At 45.9% G+C, this 17694-nt stretch overlaps 1 protein-coding gene across 1 annotated transcript in view; it reads left to right on the top strand.

Moving 5' to 3' along the window:
* Positions 1 to 17694, top strand: part of LOC119950686 (ski oncogene-like) — a 186941-nt gene that overhangs the window by 154723 nt on the left and 14524 nt on the right. Inside the window, exon 2 of the mRNA XM_038773329.1 lies at positions 17243 to 17371. Coding sequence (XP_038629257.1) covers positions 17243 to 17371 — 129 coding nt within the window. The remainder of the gene's footprint in view (positions 1 to 17242; positions 17372 to 17694) is intronic.

Genomic DNA, 17694 nt, shown 5'->3' with positions numbered 1-17694 from the left:
TGGACAGAAATGTGGGTGATAGGAATCACCCTGCCAGCCTCCGAATTGTCCCCCTCAGGAAGCTCAGGCTGTTGTCTATTTGACATATAAATACCATTGTTTGATTTTTTAAGTTCCTTCCCAATTTATAACCTGTCTCATCTCAAACACATTACTTCTCCATAGACGGTTCTCTAAAAAAAATGCTGCTTTACGTCGAACCAGCCATTTTCAACAGCAATCCGCCAGGAAACCTCATCTGCCTTGTGTTCCTTCCTTCACAAACAGTAAAGCAAAGCAACATTGGCCTTTCAATTTTGTTTAACTCTTCCTGGTATCCTTGGAAACCCAACAAAAAATATAATCTGGTCTTTATCAATCTTTCTGTGGGCATCTTTTAACTTCTTTAGGCACCGAGATTTCTATGTGAATTTATTTAAGTTAACTTTCGATTTTTTTTTAGCATTGATCCAAGTTTGAGAGAAATTAGCAGACTATATTTTGACTTGACTACAGTGTGTTTTATATAAATATCTAAATAACTATATATGTATAAAATTGCTTATAGCAAAGATTTCCTCTTTATTGCAGCTGTGTAGGTTATTCTTTTGCTCTTGATGTTGTTCAGCTGCACAACCACTTGCTTTTGATGTGGTTAACGAACATGAGCTCCTCAAGATTCCTTTAATGACTTAAACCATCACCAAATTTAGTGTGTCTAGCAGTTTTGTGGTGTCTGGGATGGTCCGCAGCCATCACAGCTTTTGTCTATCCGGTGCTCTCAGAACGTGGAGTACTGGAATGTTGTGAACTCTGACGGCATGTCTGAGAATGAGGTTAGTGGCTTTCCAGAGCAGAGAGAGTTCATGTTTGTGCTGATCCAGACTGGACCAGGAAGTCTGTGTCAAAGGGGGGATCACCCTTCTCAGTTTAAAAACAAACCTCATGAATATGTTTTCCCCATTTTAAATTTTGAAAAGGATCCAATTCCTTCGTCCCTCATCTAAGAATAATTACAGGAGGAGCATGTGATTAAAAATTCCTGTTATTGTATCTGCATCAAGCGTATGCCTGGTGACCTGGTGGTACATTCCATTCTAGTCAATGAAGGAATTCAAAACATCATCAGACAATCTCCTAAAAATAATTCGCCCAGTTCAGCAATGATGTAGTTTTGAATCTGCATAATCATGAAGTAGTCACAGCTAGGTTAATGTTAACAATTCCTGCTTCCCGATTTTGAATTTAACGGGGGCCCATTTCTCAAATAATTTTGTTTTCTTGAGAACTACTTTCTGAGTGTAAACACAGAGAAAGTAGAAATGTCCTTTTTTTTGACACCTTGTCCCATTTTCTTTATACTTGGGAATAGGAACAGCAGTAGGCTATTCAGCCCCTGCAATCTGTCCTTCCATTCACTTAAATCATGGCGGATCCAAATCTTGACTCCATTTACCCTCCTTGGTTCAATATCCCTTGCCTCGGGAAATTCCATCAGTCCTTTTTGAATTTTTTCATTGAACCACAGACTTCCACACCCCTACACGCACTGTCATCAGCTGGGTTATGGATTCCTGGGCCCGAGTCGTCCTTTGGTGCCTGATGCAAAGGATCAATTCCATCTGCGAATGTAGAGTGTGACCATCGGTGAGCTATCAACTATTGAGGGCATTGCAGCTAAGCCTGGCTCTCTGACTCCATCTGTTTCGGCTGTACATCTTACACTCAGGGGTGACCAGGAACTTTGGCTAAAGTTGGAGCCCCCCTTACTTACTGCTGCTGCTCCTCCCGTTAACCATGAATTGTTGCGACTGGACGATGAAATAAGCGGGTTACTGGTCTTTGTGGAATTCTAATCTCAAAGAATCCTTGCATCAATCCTTGTTCTCCCTTCTGAAGGGGTTAACCTGCTGCCAGGCCTCTCCATCCTTCCTGTTTGTGACCAATAGCAGAACAACCCAAATATACCATTGGTCTAGCTGAGGTACGGCCTAACTTTGCTTCATACTGCGCCGGTTAGGGCTACCTAAATCATCGTCATTTGTTTTTCTTTATTTTTAATTGTTTTTATTACATTTGTTTTTCTAATTATACTTAAAAATCCAACGTTTTAACTGTTTCCTTAAAATCTTTGTGAGAGTGCAAACAACACCACAATGTCCTTCCATGCAGAATGTTTTAACTAGCATTTGCCCCAAAATGATACAAGCTCCTTCCCAGCTCTGATCCCATTGAGTGTTTTAATCAACAGGAAGTGCAAGGCAAAGCCCAAGGGCATCAGTTATTCCCCAGAGTGCCACCCACTTCCCTAGAGCCCGAGCTTAAAAGCCATCAGGAAAATTGGACAGCCAGTCAGAATGGCAGACTTACAGAAAAATAGTGTGAAAGTATTGTTGCTGACAAAACGATCAGAAGAGTAATCCCAGAGATGTAGTCAGGCAGATGGAATCGTTAAGTTACGTTTTACGTTTTTGAACAATTCTTGTCTTGACTCAAAATAGCCTTTTGTTACAAAGCAACCCTGCATTTGAAGCTTGAATAGTGGATATATAGTAAACTGCATCTGTCCCCCATAATTTGGCTGCTCTGTATCTAGACATGGCGATGGACATTCAGGCTTTTTCTGAGCATTTCGTAGGTGCAACCAGTCACTTACTTCCAAAGGGATGTCGTCAAGAGCATTGAGAAGGCTTAACAAAACAAAATGCGTTCTCTGTCACTGCTTTGACATACATGTACTAAGTGCAATTGTATTTTATGTCCAGCCAGGTTTCTCAGAAATCATCTAGAGATTACAACTCGTTCTCTTATGTCTTTCTGTTGTTGCGAGAGTCCTTTTTAAGGAGAAGATAGGCAGACTCTTCAAGACATGCACGTGGTGATCAAATATAACAACCCTGGCACTTTAGCTCTCCGAATGTCATGCTTTGGGATAAAGTATGTTCTTTATATCAGGTCGCCAGAAGCTCAGCTTCCGCCCATTTGCTTTGGAGAATGGTGATGAGTTTTTTTGCAAGTGTTCGACATCCTGATGAACCCAAAAATATTGTCTTTTTGTTGTTGTGGAAATACGAGTTGATTTTTAAGAAGATAAATTGGGGGAAATGTAGGGAAAAATTTGTAACCTGTGTATTACGGTAGCATTGTGGATAGCACAATTGCTTCACAGCTTCAGGGTCCCAGGTTCGATTCCGGCTTGGGTCACTGTCTGTGCGGAGTCTGCACATCCTCCCCGTGTGTGCGTGGGTTTCCTCCGGGTGCTCCGGTTTCCTCCCACAGTCCAAAGATGTGCAGGTTAGGTGGATTGGCCTGATAAATTGCCCTTAGTGTCCAAAATTGCCCTTAGTGTTGGGTGGGGTTACTGGGTTATGGGGGTAGGGTGGAGGTGTTGACCTTGGGTAGGGTGCTCTTTCCAAGAGCCGGTGCAGACTCGATGGGCCGAATGGCCTCCTTCTGCACTGTAAATTCTATTTCTATGAAATTAGAAATGTCATACAGCGCGCAGTCTTTTCAAATCGCCAAATACCCTCCTAAATTGTTGCTGCAAACTGCTGGGTCTGGAACCCAGTCATAGCTGTGTGGTCTGGGTGAACCTTGTTATTACAGTACCGTTCAGTATGTAACTGTGGTATACGTGTAGGCACACTACAGGCTATATTCTACAGCTGGGGATGAGAAAATGTATGAATTTGCAATTTAAAATTCATTATTCTAGTAAAATGAGGGGATTGAAAACCATCAAAATAAACAGAAAACTATCCAATTATTGTGAAAATCAGGAGGGTGAATCATAGAATTTACAGTGCAGAAGGAGGCCATTCGGCCCATCAGGTCTGCACCGGCCCTTGGAAAGAGCGCCCTACCCAAGCCCACACTTCTACCCTATCCCCGTAACCTAGTAACCCCCACAAGGGAAATTTAGCATGGCCATTCCACCCAACCTGCACATCTTTGGACTGTGGGAGGAAACCGGAGCACCCGGAGGAAACCCACGCAGACACGGAGCGAGCGTGCAGACTCCGCACAGACAGTGATCCAAGCCGCGAATCGAACCTGGGACCGTGGAGCTGTGAAGCAACTGTGCCAACCACTGTGCTACCCAATGAGTGGGGCAGTTATTCGTGTCTTTGCCGAAAAGTGACAAGTGGTCAAATGTCAAACTTGCAAACCCACCGCCTCAAGACGTTCAAACCTGTTTTGACAACAGAGTTGGATGCCGAATATCCTTTCTACTGTACTTTCTGGGGGGTTTGTTTGGTATGCGTGTGACTCACTCATCGCTCTTACAGACTCTGAGCAGCTAGTCTGTGAGGTCTCACGGTGCTGAACAACAACCACTTCTTGTGGCTTTCACTTTGAGTAAAAACCATTATCAGAACTTGTAGCCATTAGCTGTGCTGCGGATAAATGAAGAGGAAGCACCGCCCTTCCCAGACTAACCACTCACACTGGAATGGAAATATGAGACATTGAGAGCCGTGGGTGTTAACCCCCTGCTGATGTGCATACATGTTTATTAGGCAAAACTCTAAGTGAAAAATATTTTGCACACTGCTGATTCTACTTTGTGATTAATTTTATATTTAAAAAAATGCTTTGAAGATGTTGCATGGTGGAAATTATTTTTTTTAAAGAACGGAAGGTGTTAAAAAGAAATTGAGTCTTGGTTGATAGGAACATTGGAGAAGAAATTGTAGCAATCAGCAAAAGGCAAGCTTTAAATAGTGGAAGATTCCACCTGATAAATTAATATGTTGCTGGTGAGGGTGAGTTATAGCTATTGTTTAACATGTGGAAGATCCATTGCTCCGGAAAAATGTTGCTGAATGTTCAATAATATTCAGCCTTTCGCATTCTCATTTTGATTTTCCCTTGCAGACAATAATCATGCGAGCTATAAAATTACCGGCCGTGGCAATAGAAATATTTTATGATACTTTCCCATTTCCTGCCCCTGACATTTCGTAGCAGTAAAAATGACTCCCTTTTTCACACTCAGCCTCCGTGTCAAACACTCCCTGATGAAGTGTGTGGGTTAGACAGTCTCGCTCTGAAACGCACACACACAGAGTGCAAAGTCTTCTCCGCTGATGCTGACATCCTTTGAATTTATGAAGTTGAAGATTATCTGAGCGTCGTCTTTGAAAGAGTGAAGCAATTTGGTGGAAAAACAGAAATTGCTGGAAATAACTCGGCAAGCCCACCCCCATTTGTGAACTGAGAAGCCGCACTATGCTGCCAAAAGATAATTGATCTGAAAAGTTAAATCTGTTTCCATCTCTGCAGATATTGCCAGGCCTGCTGCGTAGTTCCAGCATTTTTGATTTGTATCTTACATTTCCAGCATGTGCCATGCTTTGTTCCTGTATAAGGATTTCAGAGGCTGGATGTAGAGAAACTCATTTCCTCTGGTGGCAGAGTCCCAAACAGGGGGGCGTAATCTTAAAATTTTGCAGTAACATCAAAAGGCACTTTTTTTTTTTTACACAGGATTTTGGTAATCTGGAACACACACACGCTAAAAAAAAGGCTACACAGGTTAGGCGAACTGTAAATTTCAAGACAAGAGTTCAATAGATTTTTGTTGAGTAAGGATATGGAACAAAGGCTGAACGGAGTTCAATCAATCAATAATCTTTATTGTCACAAGCAGGCTTACATTAACACTGCAATGACGTCACTGTGACAAGCCCCTAATTGCCACACTCCGGCGCCTGTTCGGGTACACAGGGAGGATTCAGAATGTCCAAATTACCTAACAGCATGTCTTTCGGGTCTTGTGGGAGGAAACTGGAGCACCCGGAGGAAACGCATGCAGGCATGGGGAGAACGTGCAAACTTGCAACAGACAGCTACCCAAACTGGGAATCGAACCTGGGACCCTGGCGCTGTGAAGCAACAGTGCTAACCACTGTGCTACCGTGCTGCCCCAAGTGGAGTTGAAGTGTAACTGAATGGCTGAACAGGTTTGGGGACCAGAATGGCGTCCTTTTATTACTAGATTCCTATGTCCCCCAACTTGATGAGAAGGCACCCCCCCCCCCCCCCCCCCCCCCCACCATGAACCTAATTGAGGTGGAGGTGGGAAGATAACAGATTCCCCACCTGCCCACCCAATGGAATACCCCCTGCCATCCAAACTCACTGCTGGGGTGCACAAGATTCCACCCTCTGTCTTTGAACAAGGTGGCCAAAATGTGTTCAATTTCATTCTTCCGTGCTGGTATGAATGAACAGTATATTCATTACGTTCTGCAGAGATCATTCTCACCAGTGCAAAACAGAAGCAACACTAACTTTGTTTGCCAGTCATGCTTATTGTTGTAGAAATAATTGAAACAACAAGGTGGCTCTCCAGGGATCGATTACTCCCATGGAATAAACACAGTGGAGCTGAAATTCCATGACTATCACACCCGTCTCTCGCTGTTACTCCAGTAAGGCATCAACAGATCCTCAGGTAAATTGGAGAAAGGTTGTGGGTTATAGCTGGCGATGCAAACCCTGCAGAATTTCAGCTCCAGTATATTTCCGGAGACAGAATGTCATGTTGCCCTGCTGGCAGGTTTGCAAGCGCTGGCCTTCCCACTGGGCTCTCGCCCGCCCCAACCTCTCTGCAATTTTACAGTGCAACAGATGGGGCCTATCCAAAGCTGCCAATTAATACCTATTTGAGGGCTATTTTCCACCCTGCCTCAGCTTAAAGGCTGGCAGGAGATGTTCAGGGGCAGGGAAGTAGCTCAACGTGGCCCTGCTCAGGCCTTGGGTGGGAACAGGGGGGCTTCCTATTAACATCAGGCACTCCCCCGCTAAATGGACTGCCCTCTGCAGGTGTTACCACCCATCCACCCACCCACCCCCCTCCCGCAACTTCTCCACCAACATCCTGCACCCCACTCTGCCCCCCCCCCCCTCCCCCCCATACCTCGCTTCCCCTCCCTGCGCTGAGCCCTGCAAAACGTGGTCCTGGACTCCCAGGGCTCGGACTCTGGGGATTAGTTGCAATCCCAGTCACGTCCACTGCTGGCGCTGCTGGAACTCGAGGGCTGCCGGCCATTCAGATTGGCTAGCAGCTCTCTGACTCCCTCCTGAGTGAGGGGCGAAACTGTAGGCCAGCCAGCATTGGCTGCAATGTGGATGGGAAACTGCCACCCAAAGAAAACACTTGGCCCAGAGTTCTATTAAGAACAAACGGACATTTAAGCAAGACATTTCCTGTGTTCAGGCAGTTCCAAAACCCTGCTTTTGAACTATAGTTTCTGATTTGTGCACAGCAAGAAACCAAACAGCAAATGTGATCATTGACTGATGTTTTGTATGTTGGTTAAGGGATGAATGTTATCCAGGACCTTAGGGAAACCCTCCTGCGCCCAGATCAGTAGAGAGGCTGGCTCTTCAACATTTCATTGAAAGAAAACACCTGGCGGACCGCCTAAATATTGCACTGAAGAGTAAACCTTTATTATTGCTCAGAACCATTTCACGTTGAGGTGAGAATACGACCACTAAGCTGCCCCTTAAAATCTGCTCATGGGCCGGCTAGGAAGTCTTGCTTGTCCTTGTGATTTTGGCAAGAGATCTCCGAACCCCTGGAGAAACAGCATGAAGACTGTTTACACTTCTGCGCCCAAGGTTTCTGTGGGTCTCCCGTTGAACTTGCAGAAAGCAATCTGGTCAGGTCCCGCGAACATTCAACCCTAAAATCAAGAAGGAATGTGAACTTTTGAACTGACAAAAAGACAGCCCTACTAGGAACTTTCATCTTTGACTGACCTAATATTGTTGTTATGGTACCAAGCTTCTGTTCTAACAGCAGCTCACCATCCCTCCCCAAAGGGAAAGTCATTCACCCGTTAATACTTGCTGGCTGTCTGACAATAGTGTCTTGGAAGTGAACATTCCACTTCCCTTCAGTGTGTGGTATCAGAATTAGCAAACATTATTAACCAGTCAATATACTTTAGCATTGTGTTTGAATTACTTAAAGCTAAAACTTGTGTACATCGGCAACAAAGAGGTGCTGCCTCATTAATACACAATATTCAGAGACATTAATACTCGAAAAAAAATGCGAGATTTTTAAAATAATTATATGCACTGGAAAACATTTTCACTCGTAGGTAAATTGAATTGGAGCCCTGTGTTTAAGGTTTAAGTACTTGATTGAATATTCATATTTACAATGTCAAAGCCTTGTCATAAAGATCCAGGCTTTTAGCACACAATACTCGATAGAGTCAAGTGCATGATTGTATTTACACTGATGAGTGGTGACACTTTCAGCCAATGGCCTTTGAAATTATTATTACGCAGAGTTCAATCTGAATTCTGAAAGTACCGTTTTAATCTTTGGAGGATTCAGTTGCATTTCTTGTGACGTTTTGTTACATCATAAAATTTAGCACTTGTTCCAAAAATGTCGCAAATAATCCCACGGCTCTGGAAATTTCTGGAAATGTTCTACTTTGAACTCCTGTGGGCGGGGCCTCCTACTGGGTTAGGGTTCCAATGCTGTCGTGACCCTCCTGCATATCACCTTTATGCGTGAGCTCAGACTATATTACTTGAATTTTCCTACCCGATAATATCCCAAATCATATGTCATCGGGTAAAATTTAGTCGAATCTTTGAATTGGGGGGCCTACTGGGGTGGGTGACATGGTAGCACCGTGGTTAGCACTGTTGCTTCACAGCGCCAGGGTCCCAGGTTCGATTCCCAGCTTGAGTCTGCACGTTTCCCCGTGTCGCCGTGGGTTTCCTCTGGGCGCTCCGGTTTCCTCCAGCAAGTCCGAAAGATGTGCTTGCTAGGTGAATTGGACATTCTGAATTCTCCCTCAGTGTACCCGAACAGGAGCCGGAATGTGGCGACTAGGGGTTTTTCACAGTAACTTCACTGCAGTGTTAATGTAAGCCTACTTGTGACAGTAATAAAGGTTATTATTATTATTGTATCCCTGTCCAACTTCATATTTCCTCCCCTCATCTTGACCGGAAAGGCCACTGACTGCTGCTTCACGGTCTGGCCAATTGTAAATGGTGCTGGTGAGTAAGGCTCAGCTAGTAAGCAGCCGGGGCAGCATGGTGGCACAGTGGTTAGCATTGCTGCCTACGGCGCTGAGGACCCAGGTTCGAATCCCGGCTCTGGGTCACTGTCCGTGTGGAGTTTGCACATTCTCCCCGTGTTTGCGTGGGTTTCACCCCCACAACCCAAAAATGTGCAGGATAGGTGGATTGGCCATGCTAAATTGCCCCTTAATTGGAAAAAATAATTGGGTAATCTAAATTTAAAAAAAAAAAAGCTAGTAAGCAGCCCATATTTCTGCCTTCCATTCCCACTGAATCCTGGGAGATATGAGCAGAGGGGCGGTGGTAATCTGTGATGAGGCAGTGGAAGGCCCACCGTACTCCCTTTGGAGGTAGAGAGTCCAGTACTTGAGATGTCTTCACCTGTCACTTTTTGAGGTGGTTTCTCCCACAAATCTTTTTGTGAACGCAATGAAGATTGGAACAATTCATTTTTTTAAAAAACGATCTAGTTCTTGATGTTTAGTCTTCGATTCAAAAATGCTCTTCTAAAATGCTCCCAAAGTTAATGTCTGCTTTGCAAGTAATGCTAAAGTTATTGCTGTGGCTTTGGAGTTTTCAAACATGAGAAATTCCTGAAGCAAACGGCATCCGCAAACATGGCCATCCTGTACTGAATTCAGTATTCACTCGACCGCACCGCTTTCCGATTTAATTTTTAAATCTTGGGGCAGATCGAAGTTGTGTTGGCACATCACAGATGATTTCATTGTACAAGTCTGTCTACTGGCCTTGAAAAGTGTTTTGCGCAACAGCCTCCCAGTGACAATGGCCCTTTTAAGCTTGGGCAAGTCAACTTCGCATTCAGCACAAACCGCGACTTGAACTTTAACCCAAGCAAAAGAATCCCAGGAAAAAAAGGAATGGGGAATATTTTTTGGGAGTTGGTGGGATGTTGAGCAGTGTGAAAAATCATGAAGAGGATCACAAGGAATTATATCTGGCAAGGAGAGAGGAAAATGAAAAAGGGAGAATCCGATGTTGTTTGAAAAGTTTTGTCTTCTTTTTCGCCTTGTAAACACGGGATGGTTAGTCCCTGCTTTGAGCTGCCCGTTTTGGAGAAAGAAATAGGAGGGTGAGCCACTAACCTTGCAATACATGGGTCACTGATTCTGCTAGGGACCCCACACTAAAATAATAGCCTTTATGCTGGGTCAGAATTGGCTTGGCTCACTCGCACAACAAATCCTTTCATCTGAAAGCATTTTCAGCAATGCCACTTACAAAGCAACCCTAAAACAATGCATGCCAATGAACTGCAATAGAACAGAAACGCTAATTCTGTGGTCTCCTGGTTGAGTCGACGAAGCTTATTCTGATGAGTAGTACCTCAAGTGGAGTATTGAGTTAAAATGGCTTGTTTGGCGCTGAGCACTTTATCTTTTCCTCCTTCTCACCTCTGGAGTCAAAAAAAGTTCCACCTCCAAGAAACCCGATTTGTTTCTTATCAATTCAGTTTGATTCAAAGAGGAACTGCCTTTGTTCAAGAGGTTTCACGTACCCTAATTGTTTGCTTGCCAAACATCGGAACATGATGATGCACAGTTTGCTCCACTTTGCAGAGCGTCTTTGTGAAGTTTGTTAATGATGAAAGTTCCTCCAAGCTTCCTTCCCATAATAAAGACGGTCCTTCAATCATTTCTTCATTATTATTATTATTTTTTACAATGGCTCTGATTGAGTGGTTTATTAAAAACACAAAATTAGGAGGTAGGGAGAGTTGATTGACCCTTTGCGATTACGAAATATCCTGTACAACTTGTCCAGTAGGTTCGGGGTATATGTATGTGTGTGTGTGTGTGGAACAAGGCCAAAACTTCAAAACATCCCCAGTCTGGCTATTTTCATTGAAACTCGCTGTAATCATTTCAGATATTCGAGGAAATCTGGATGTATTCTTTTGAATGTGTTTCAGTGACTGGAACTTGGAAATTAGAGTTGGGGTATGCTCAAACTCTCAACTTTTCATTCAATAACCGGTACTGTGTATACCAAGATGTTCTTGGAATTTGGAACCTTTTGTAGCTCTCGTCTAGGCTGGTATACGATGTGTGTACTCTATCAGTCTTGGCAGCCTTCCATTCCGTGAAGCGATGGTTTGCAGCATTATGGTTAATCACTTGGCGTAACGCAGGAGCCCCACATACTGATAGGCAGGCTCTGCCTATGTGGAAACATAGAAACTATACAGCTAGTAATATTTACCACAAATCATCTCTGCAACTTACCCAGCCTGTATAACATGGATACAAGAGCCGAACCTGTGACGAAACATTGGCCGAGATTCTCTGGCGGCGTGTTTCTTGGCGGCAGGAGGTAGCCCGCCATTGGATCCCGCCACTGTCAATGGGATTTCCCATTGAATCCACCCTATGGCACCGGGAAACCTGTGGCAGGGGTGAGCCATTGGCTGGACTGGAAGATCCCACCGGTGTGAACGGCTGGAGGATCTCGCCCATTGTGTCTGCAGTTAATGACACAGTGAGGCCGGTAAAAATCAGGATGCTGCAACAAGATCTCGCGAGGCATTGCGATCTGGATCTCGCCCTCAATGGGCGTGATGCATATTTGCATAATCAAGTGAGTAGTTAGTCTCACTTGAATATGACTGCGCTGGAGTTACCCAAGGCGCGGGATTTGATGGCCTCACCTCAGAGACCCTGAGCGGGCACTGTTTAGCACTGGTTTCCACATACGTGGACCAGGAGTAATGGCACCTGAGGGGGGGTCTCCCAGGCGATCGGGGTCCCCAGGTGGTTGGGCTCTGGACAGGGTGCCCAGGTGCCATCTTGCCCTTGCCCTGCCCCTGTGAGGTGGGGGGGGGCTCGCGGACCCCTTAATTGGTAAGTTTTGGGGGGGGGAGGGGTCCAGAGATGGGGGCGCCACGGAAAAATGGCCCGAAAAAGAAGCCAAGTCCCGTTTGATAGCGGGGTTGTTCTCGGCATTGCAAACACTGGCATAAACCTTGCTAAGCGCGCCCAATATGTCGCTTAACATTCCAAAGAATATTTATGTTGAAATCCTCCAGAGCGTCTTGAGAATGTGATATCCACTTTTTTTTAAATGTAGAAATAAAAAGGGCCTTGGAGCTGTCAATTGTCGTAAAATCCTAACTGGTTCACCAATTCCCTTTTGGAGCAAACCTCAGGGTGAAATGTGACGCCAAGGTTGTGAACAAAGTGGTTTAATCTCCAACCGTTGCCAGGGAGAGGAATTGAGCCTCACTGTTGTACCAACTTCTCAGGGCATCTGGTAGTAAATGCTGTCCAAGCCGTCAATCCTTCCACCCCAAGAAAGAGTTGAAAAAGCAGTGTGAGTGAAGAAATTAAGCTTTTGCTGTACCATAAACAATAGGGTTAAATGCCTCTCCGGCAAAAAAAACACATAACCCCACCGCCTTTGCCAACTGCCATCTCACCTTAATCTCTCCTCTCCGTGTCCATGTATTTTTGCCGCTTTTTATGAGTGGGAACGAAGAGTGCACACCCAATTTGTAGAGAAAAACAAAACGTACTTTATTTAACACCTATTATTATGTCCAGCTCCAGTAGTTCCCGACTGGGTCTTCTCTAGTCGGTGCCTGACTGGCCGAGTCTATTTATACAAAGCCACATAGATATCATAAAATTTACAGTGCAGAAGGAGGCCGTTCGGCCCATCGAGTCTGCACCGGCTCTTGGAAAGAGAACCCTACCCAAGGTCAACACCTCCACCCTGTCCCCATAACCCAGTAACCCCACCCAACACTAAGCGCAATTTTGGACACTAAGGGCAATTTAGCCTGGCCAATCCACCTAACCTGCACATCTTTGGACTGTGGGAGGAAACCGGAGCACCCGGAGGAAACCCACGCACACACGGGGAGGATGTGCAGACTCCGCACAGACAGTGACCCAAGCCGGAATCGAACCTGGGACCCTGGAGCTGTGAAGCTATTGTGCTATCCACAATGCTACCGTGCTGCCCCACATGAATCTTGTTAAGGGTCCCTCACCCCCTTATCGGGCGAGCTCATTATCTGCAAATTCCACGGGGTAGTGGATCATCCCTACCTCGTAAGGCCTGTGCGGATTGGAACACCTTCCAAACCTATACCCATCTTTCCTGGAACTCCATGTTTGAATCCCTCCAAACAGATACTTCCAATCAGCTGTCTGCTCCTGCCACAAGAACAAAACCAGTGTTATCAATGTCACAAATTCCGTCCTTTGTGATTGTGACAACCCCTCATCATCCTTCTCAATGTGTGTGCAGCCTTTGACATGGCTGACCACACCATCCTCCTCCAGTTCTCCACTGTCATCCAGCTGCGTGGGACTGCTCCCAGCTAGGTTCATTCTTGCAATCGAAGCCAAAGTATCGTTATGAACTGCTTCTTTCTCTGCTCCTTCACTGCTGCCTCTGGTGTTCCCTACGGATCTATCCTCGGCCCCGTCCCGTCTCTCATCTAGATGCCGCCACTTGGCAGCATCGCCGGAAAGCGCAGCACTAGTTTTTACGTGTACGCTGATGATACCCAGCTCAATTTCACCTCTACCTCCCTTGACTACTGTTGCTTCATTATCAGATTATCAGCCTGCTCATCCGGCATCCAGTACGGGATCAGCAAAAATTTCCTCCAATTAAGTATGGAGAAGACTGGAGCCATTGTTTTCTGTCTCCTCGCCAAACTCCTTTCCCTAGCTACCGCCTGTATTCCTGTCCCTGGCAACAGCTCGTGTCCAAATCAGTCTGTTTGTGATAGTGACCCCGAGATGAGCTTCCCACCACACATTTGCCCCATCCCTAAAATCGCTAATTTTCACCTCCATAACATCACCCAACTTCATGGCAGCTAATAAAAATCCTCAATTATGCATTTGTTACCTCCTAGTTGTTATTATTCTGATGCACTTATGGATAATTTTATGACATTAAAAACACAATGGCCAGGGGCGGCAAGGTGGCGCAGTGGTTAGCACTGCTGCCTCACGGCGCTGAGGTCCCGGGTTCAATCCCGGTCCCGGGTCACTGTGGAGTTTGTACATTCTCCCCGTGTCTGCGTGGGTCAGAAGATCCCGCCACTTGCAAATGTGGGCCACGGGGAGGGGGCGAGCGGGGGTGCGGGCGGCAAATCAGAGTGACCCATGGAGATTTACTTACTAAATAACGGTGAAACACTTCAGCTTTCTCAGTTTATTAGTCCCTGAATTATTTTTAAAATGTAATCAGAAATGCTGCTCAGGGCTTCAAAGGGTTACTTGCTGCGGAACATCTTGGCCCACCGTGTCTGCTTCACACTTGACCCACAAAAGAGGCCGTGTTCGAGCAGCTTTTCCAGTGTTGACTGTGAGCCTGGAATTGATGTCTTGTCCGAACAAAATGTTCTGTGTGCTGACAGCAGAATAACGGCCTCCCTTTGGCATTATCACCTGTTGTGGTTTGAATGCTGGAACCCCCAACTGAGAGATTTTCAGAGATGGAAGGGCATTTGCCAAATACCGAACTGGTGTTATCATCACTGCTGTTCCAGACAGGTTCCTGTTGTTGATCAACACTCTGCAAGCTGGAGTCTCTGCATTCGATCAGGGTAATTTGCATGCCATGTCATGCAGTTCACATGGTAGACAAAGCAAAATTTGGCAAGTCACCCAACATATCCTACAGCTGCAGGCTCTGTAATCAGTTGACAAGTTGACTTTCAAAGGGAGGAATCAACACTGTGTACTGTTTGACTGCCTTGGTGGAGTGTGGAGTCACAGCTTTCTACTGAACATTCTCCCCACCCTCTCCAGCCCGTCTGTTACAGGATATTTGACTTAATTACGCCGTTCTTTTTAAGTTTTTTTTTGGAAACTGCTGAACAAATTAATATTGCGTTTTTATTGTGGTCTGGGAAGAAAGAAATGTGCAGTTTTATCTGAAAGGCCCCTGCCTTACAAGGAGTTGTTTGTTGTAATTTCTGAACTTTGTTTGCATGAGGTGCAACATCCAACTCAATAGAATCTTTGCTGGAATTTTACCAGCCCTAAGGCTGTCGGAAGGCGCTGTGCAATGATGTGGGAAGGCATCCGAGGGAGAACCCAAAGTTTTATCCCTGCCATGCCATTTTTTTCAGTGACAGGAAAGTTAACAGATTGGCCACCTACCAGGAGGCCATGAAGTGGCCGATTTAAGGGCCACTTCCTGCCTCCGTGGGGGGGGGGGGAACTGTCACCGCTTCACAGACACCAGCCAGTGATTGTGAATCAAGGCTTTTTGGGCAATAGGGGGCTACCCAGTGGCGGGGAGGCGGTGGGGAGGGGGTCTCAATGATGCCACCACAATACCACCACAATATGCTCACCTGGATAACTAGGGCCTGCCTGCCTGGTCTTGCTTTCCCCCAGCTCCACTTGCCCCTCTTGGAGGTCCCCGGTGATTGAGGTGCCCTCTCGCTGCAGACCCAGCAGTGGTTAACTGCCAGCTGTCTGATTGGACTCGCCGCTCTTGGGAGCAACCACTTCATTCACCAGCACCGGAAATATGCCTCCCCTGGTTCACTGCCGGCCGAAAGCGAGGTCACCTCCTGCTTTCAGCCACTGTGATGGGACCTCTGTCCCTGTGAAATTCAGCCCTTTGTTTAACTTTAGCCTCTTAAAGACCAAGAATGTTTTATTAATTTCACAGTTGACACATATGCCCATATATTGCCTCCTTTATTTCTGAATCATACGGTATTGGTAACAATGCCGGAACTTCATTTATTATTTAATTTTTCCAATTAAGGGACAATTTAGCGTGGCCAATTAACCTACCAGCACATCTTTGGGTTGTGGGGGTGAAACCCACGCAAACATGGGGAGAATGTGCAAACTCCACACGGACAGTGACCCAGAGTCGGGATCAAACCCGGGTCCTCAGTGCCCTGAGGCAGCAGTGCTAACCACTGCCACCGTGCCGCCCCAGCAATGCCAGAACATTGAAGGCCGATTGCATTTCCTTCCAATCGCACTCATAGTGTTATCAATGTTGGTTTGTTGCGTTATTTCACCCAATTACAGGGCAGCACGGTAGCATAGTGGTTAGCACTGTGGCTTCACAGTGCCAGCATCCCAGGTTCGATTCCCTGCTGGGTCACTGTACGGTGTCTGCATGTTCTCCCCGTGTCTGCGTGGGTTTCCTCCGGGTGCTCCAGTTTCCCCCCACAGTCCAAATACGTGCAGGTTAGGTGGATTGGCCGTGATAAATTGCCCCTTAGTGACCAAAAAAGTTAGGAGGGGTTATTGGGTTAAGGGGATAGGGTTGAAGTGAGAACTTAAGTGGGTCGGTGCAGACTCGATGGGCCGAATGGCCTCCTTCTGCACTGTATGTTCTATTACCACTATGCACGTTTACCAGCAGGTTCCCTGACTGATTGTAGTCTTTTCTCTCTTTATCGCGGGATTTTACAACAGATTGCAATCCTTTTTTTTTATAAATTTAGAGTACCTAATTATTTTTTCCAATTACGGGGCAATTTAGAATGGCCAATCTACCTACCCTGCACATCTTTGGTGAAACCCACGCAGACACGGGGAGAATGTGCAAACTCCACACGGACAGTAACCCAGGGCCGGGATTCGAACCCGGGTCCTCAGCGCCGTAGGCAGCAATGCTAACCACTGTGCCACCGTGCTGCCCCCCAGATTGCAATCCTGCCACTCCTTGACCATCCGTGACTTCTCTCCTGGTTTTTGCTATGTTGGGTGCCAGGAGGGAGACTGACGATGATTCTTCTGCCTTTTTGGGGAACTTCCCGGGGTTTTGTCCCGTTCCCTCAGGATGCAACTCATTGGTGCCTCCAACATTTTGTACCGTCAGAGCAGATTTTACAAACAAACAAAAACCTATTGGCACTTCTCTTCTGTCAGTACCCTCTGGAAATACTTTTCAAGAAGGGGATTAGTTTTGAACGTGTTTCAAAAAACGGCGTGAGTTCAGATTCCTAGCGAGCCGTGCTTCAGGAATACAGCCTCCCAGATGTTCTCTGACATTCATTCATACGTTGAGCATAACAGAAATTCCACCATCCCCCCTCTAATAAACTTCATGAGGAAATGCCTTATCTGATTGTATTTTCAGTGTTCCCGAATGGCGTTTCCTCTTTTGTGTTTTATCTTTGCATTACATGTCACCCCAGAAAACACTAACTTTGTTCGTTCTCTTCCTCCTGTTTTAGGTGCCTTTTGACCAAACTGTGTTTAAAAAGTTCAAGCAAGATGAAACTGCCTCAGAATCTCTGGCTGCCAGTGAGAAGGAGAAACAGCCTGAATGGTGGCGGTCCTTTTCCTCCCCGTCTAGCACTAAGGTACATCCTTCAGTAACGGGTCAAACAAACCATTTCACAGAGAGTGGGGGGTGGGGGGGGGGGGGGGGGTGGAGAGAGCGGGGTGGCGGCGCTCACCCATGTTTCAACCTCTGAGGAGTGAGTGGGCTTTATTGGTGTTAGGAAAGAAGGGTCCAACATTGGATTTGTGCCTTTGTTTGGTCTTTGCTACGACACAGCTTTTGGTGGCTGTCAGAAAAATATCTGTAAAGCAGATTGAGGTTTGGCAAGAGCTGAAGATGGAACTGTGGCTGCCGGATGTTTGATGTAGACAGCCCTATCTGAGAGAAGAATCCGGCAACGTC

The sequence above is a fragment of the Scyliorhinus canicula genome, chromosome 16 (assembly GCF_902713615.1).
Source record: "Scyliorhinus canicula chromosome 16, sScyCan1.1, whole genome shotgun sequence".
In the NCBI taxonomy this organism is placed as follows: Eukaryota; Metazoa; Chordata; class Chondrichthyes; order Carcharhiniformes; family Scyliorhinidae; genus Scyliorhinus; species Scyliorhinus canicula.
This window is presented reverse-complemented; position numbering and strand designations above follow the sequence as displayed.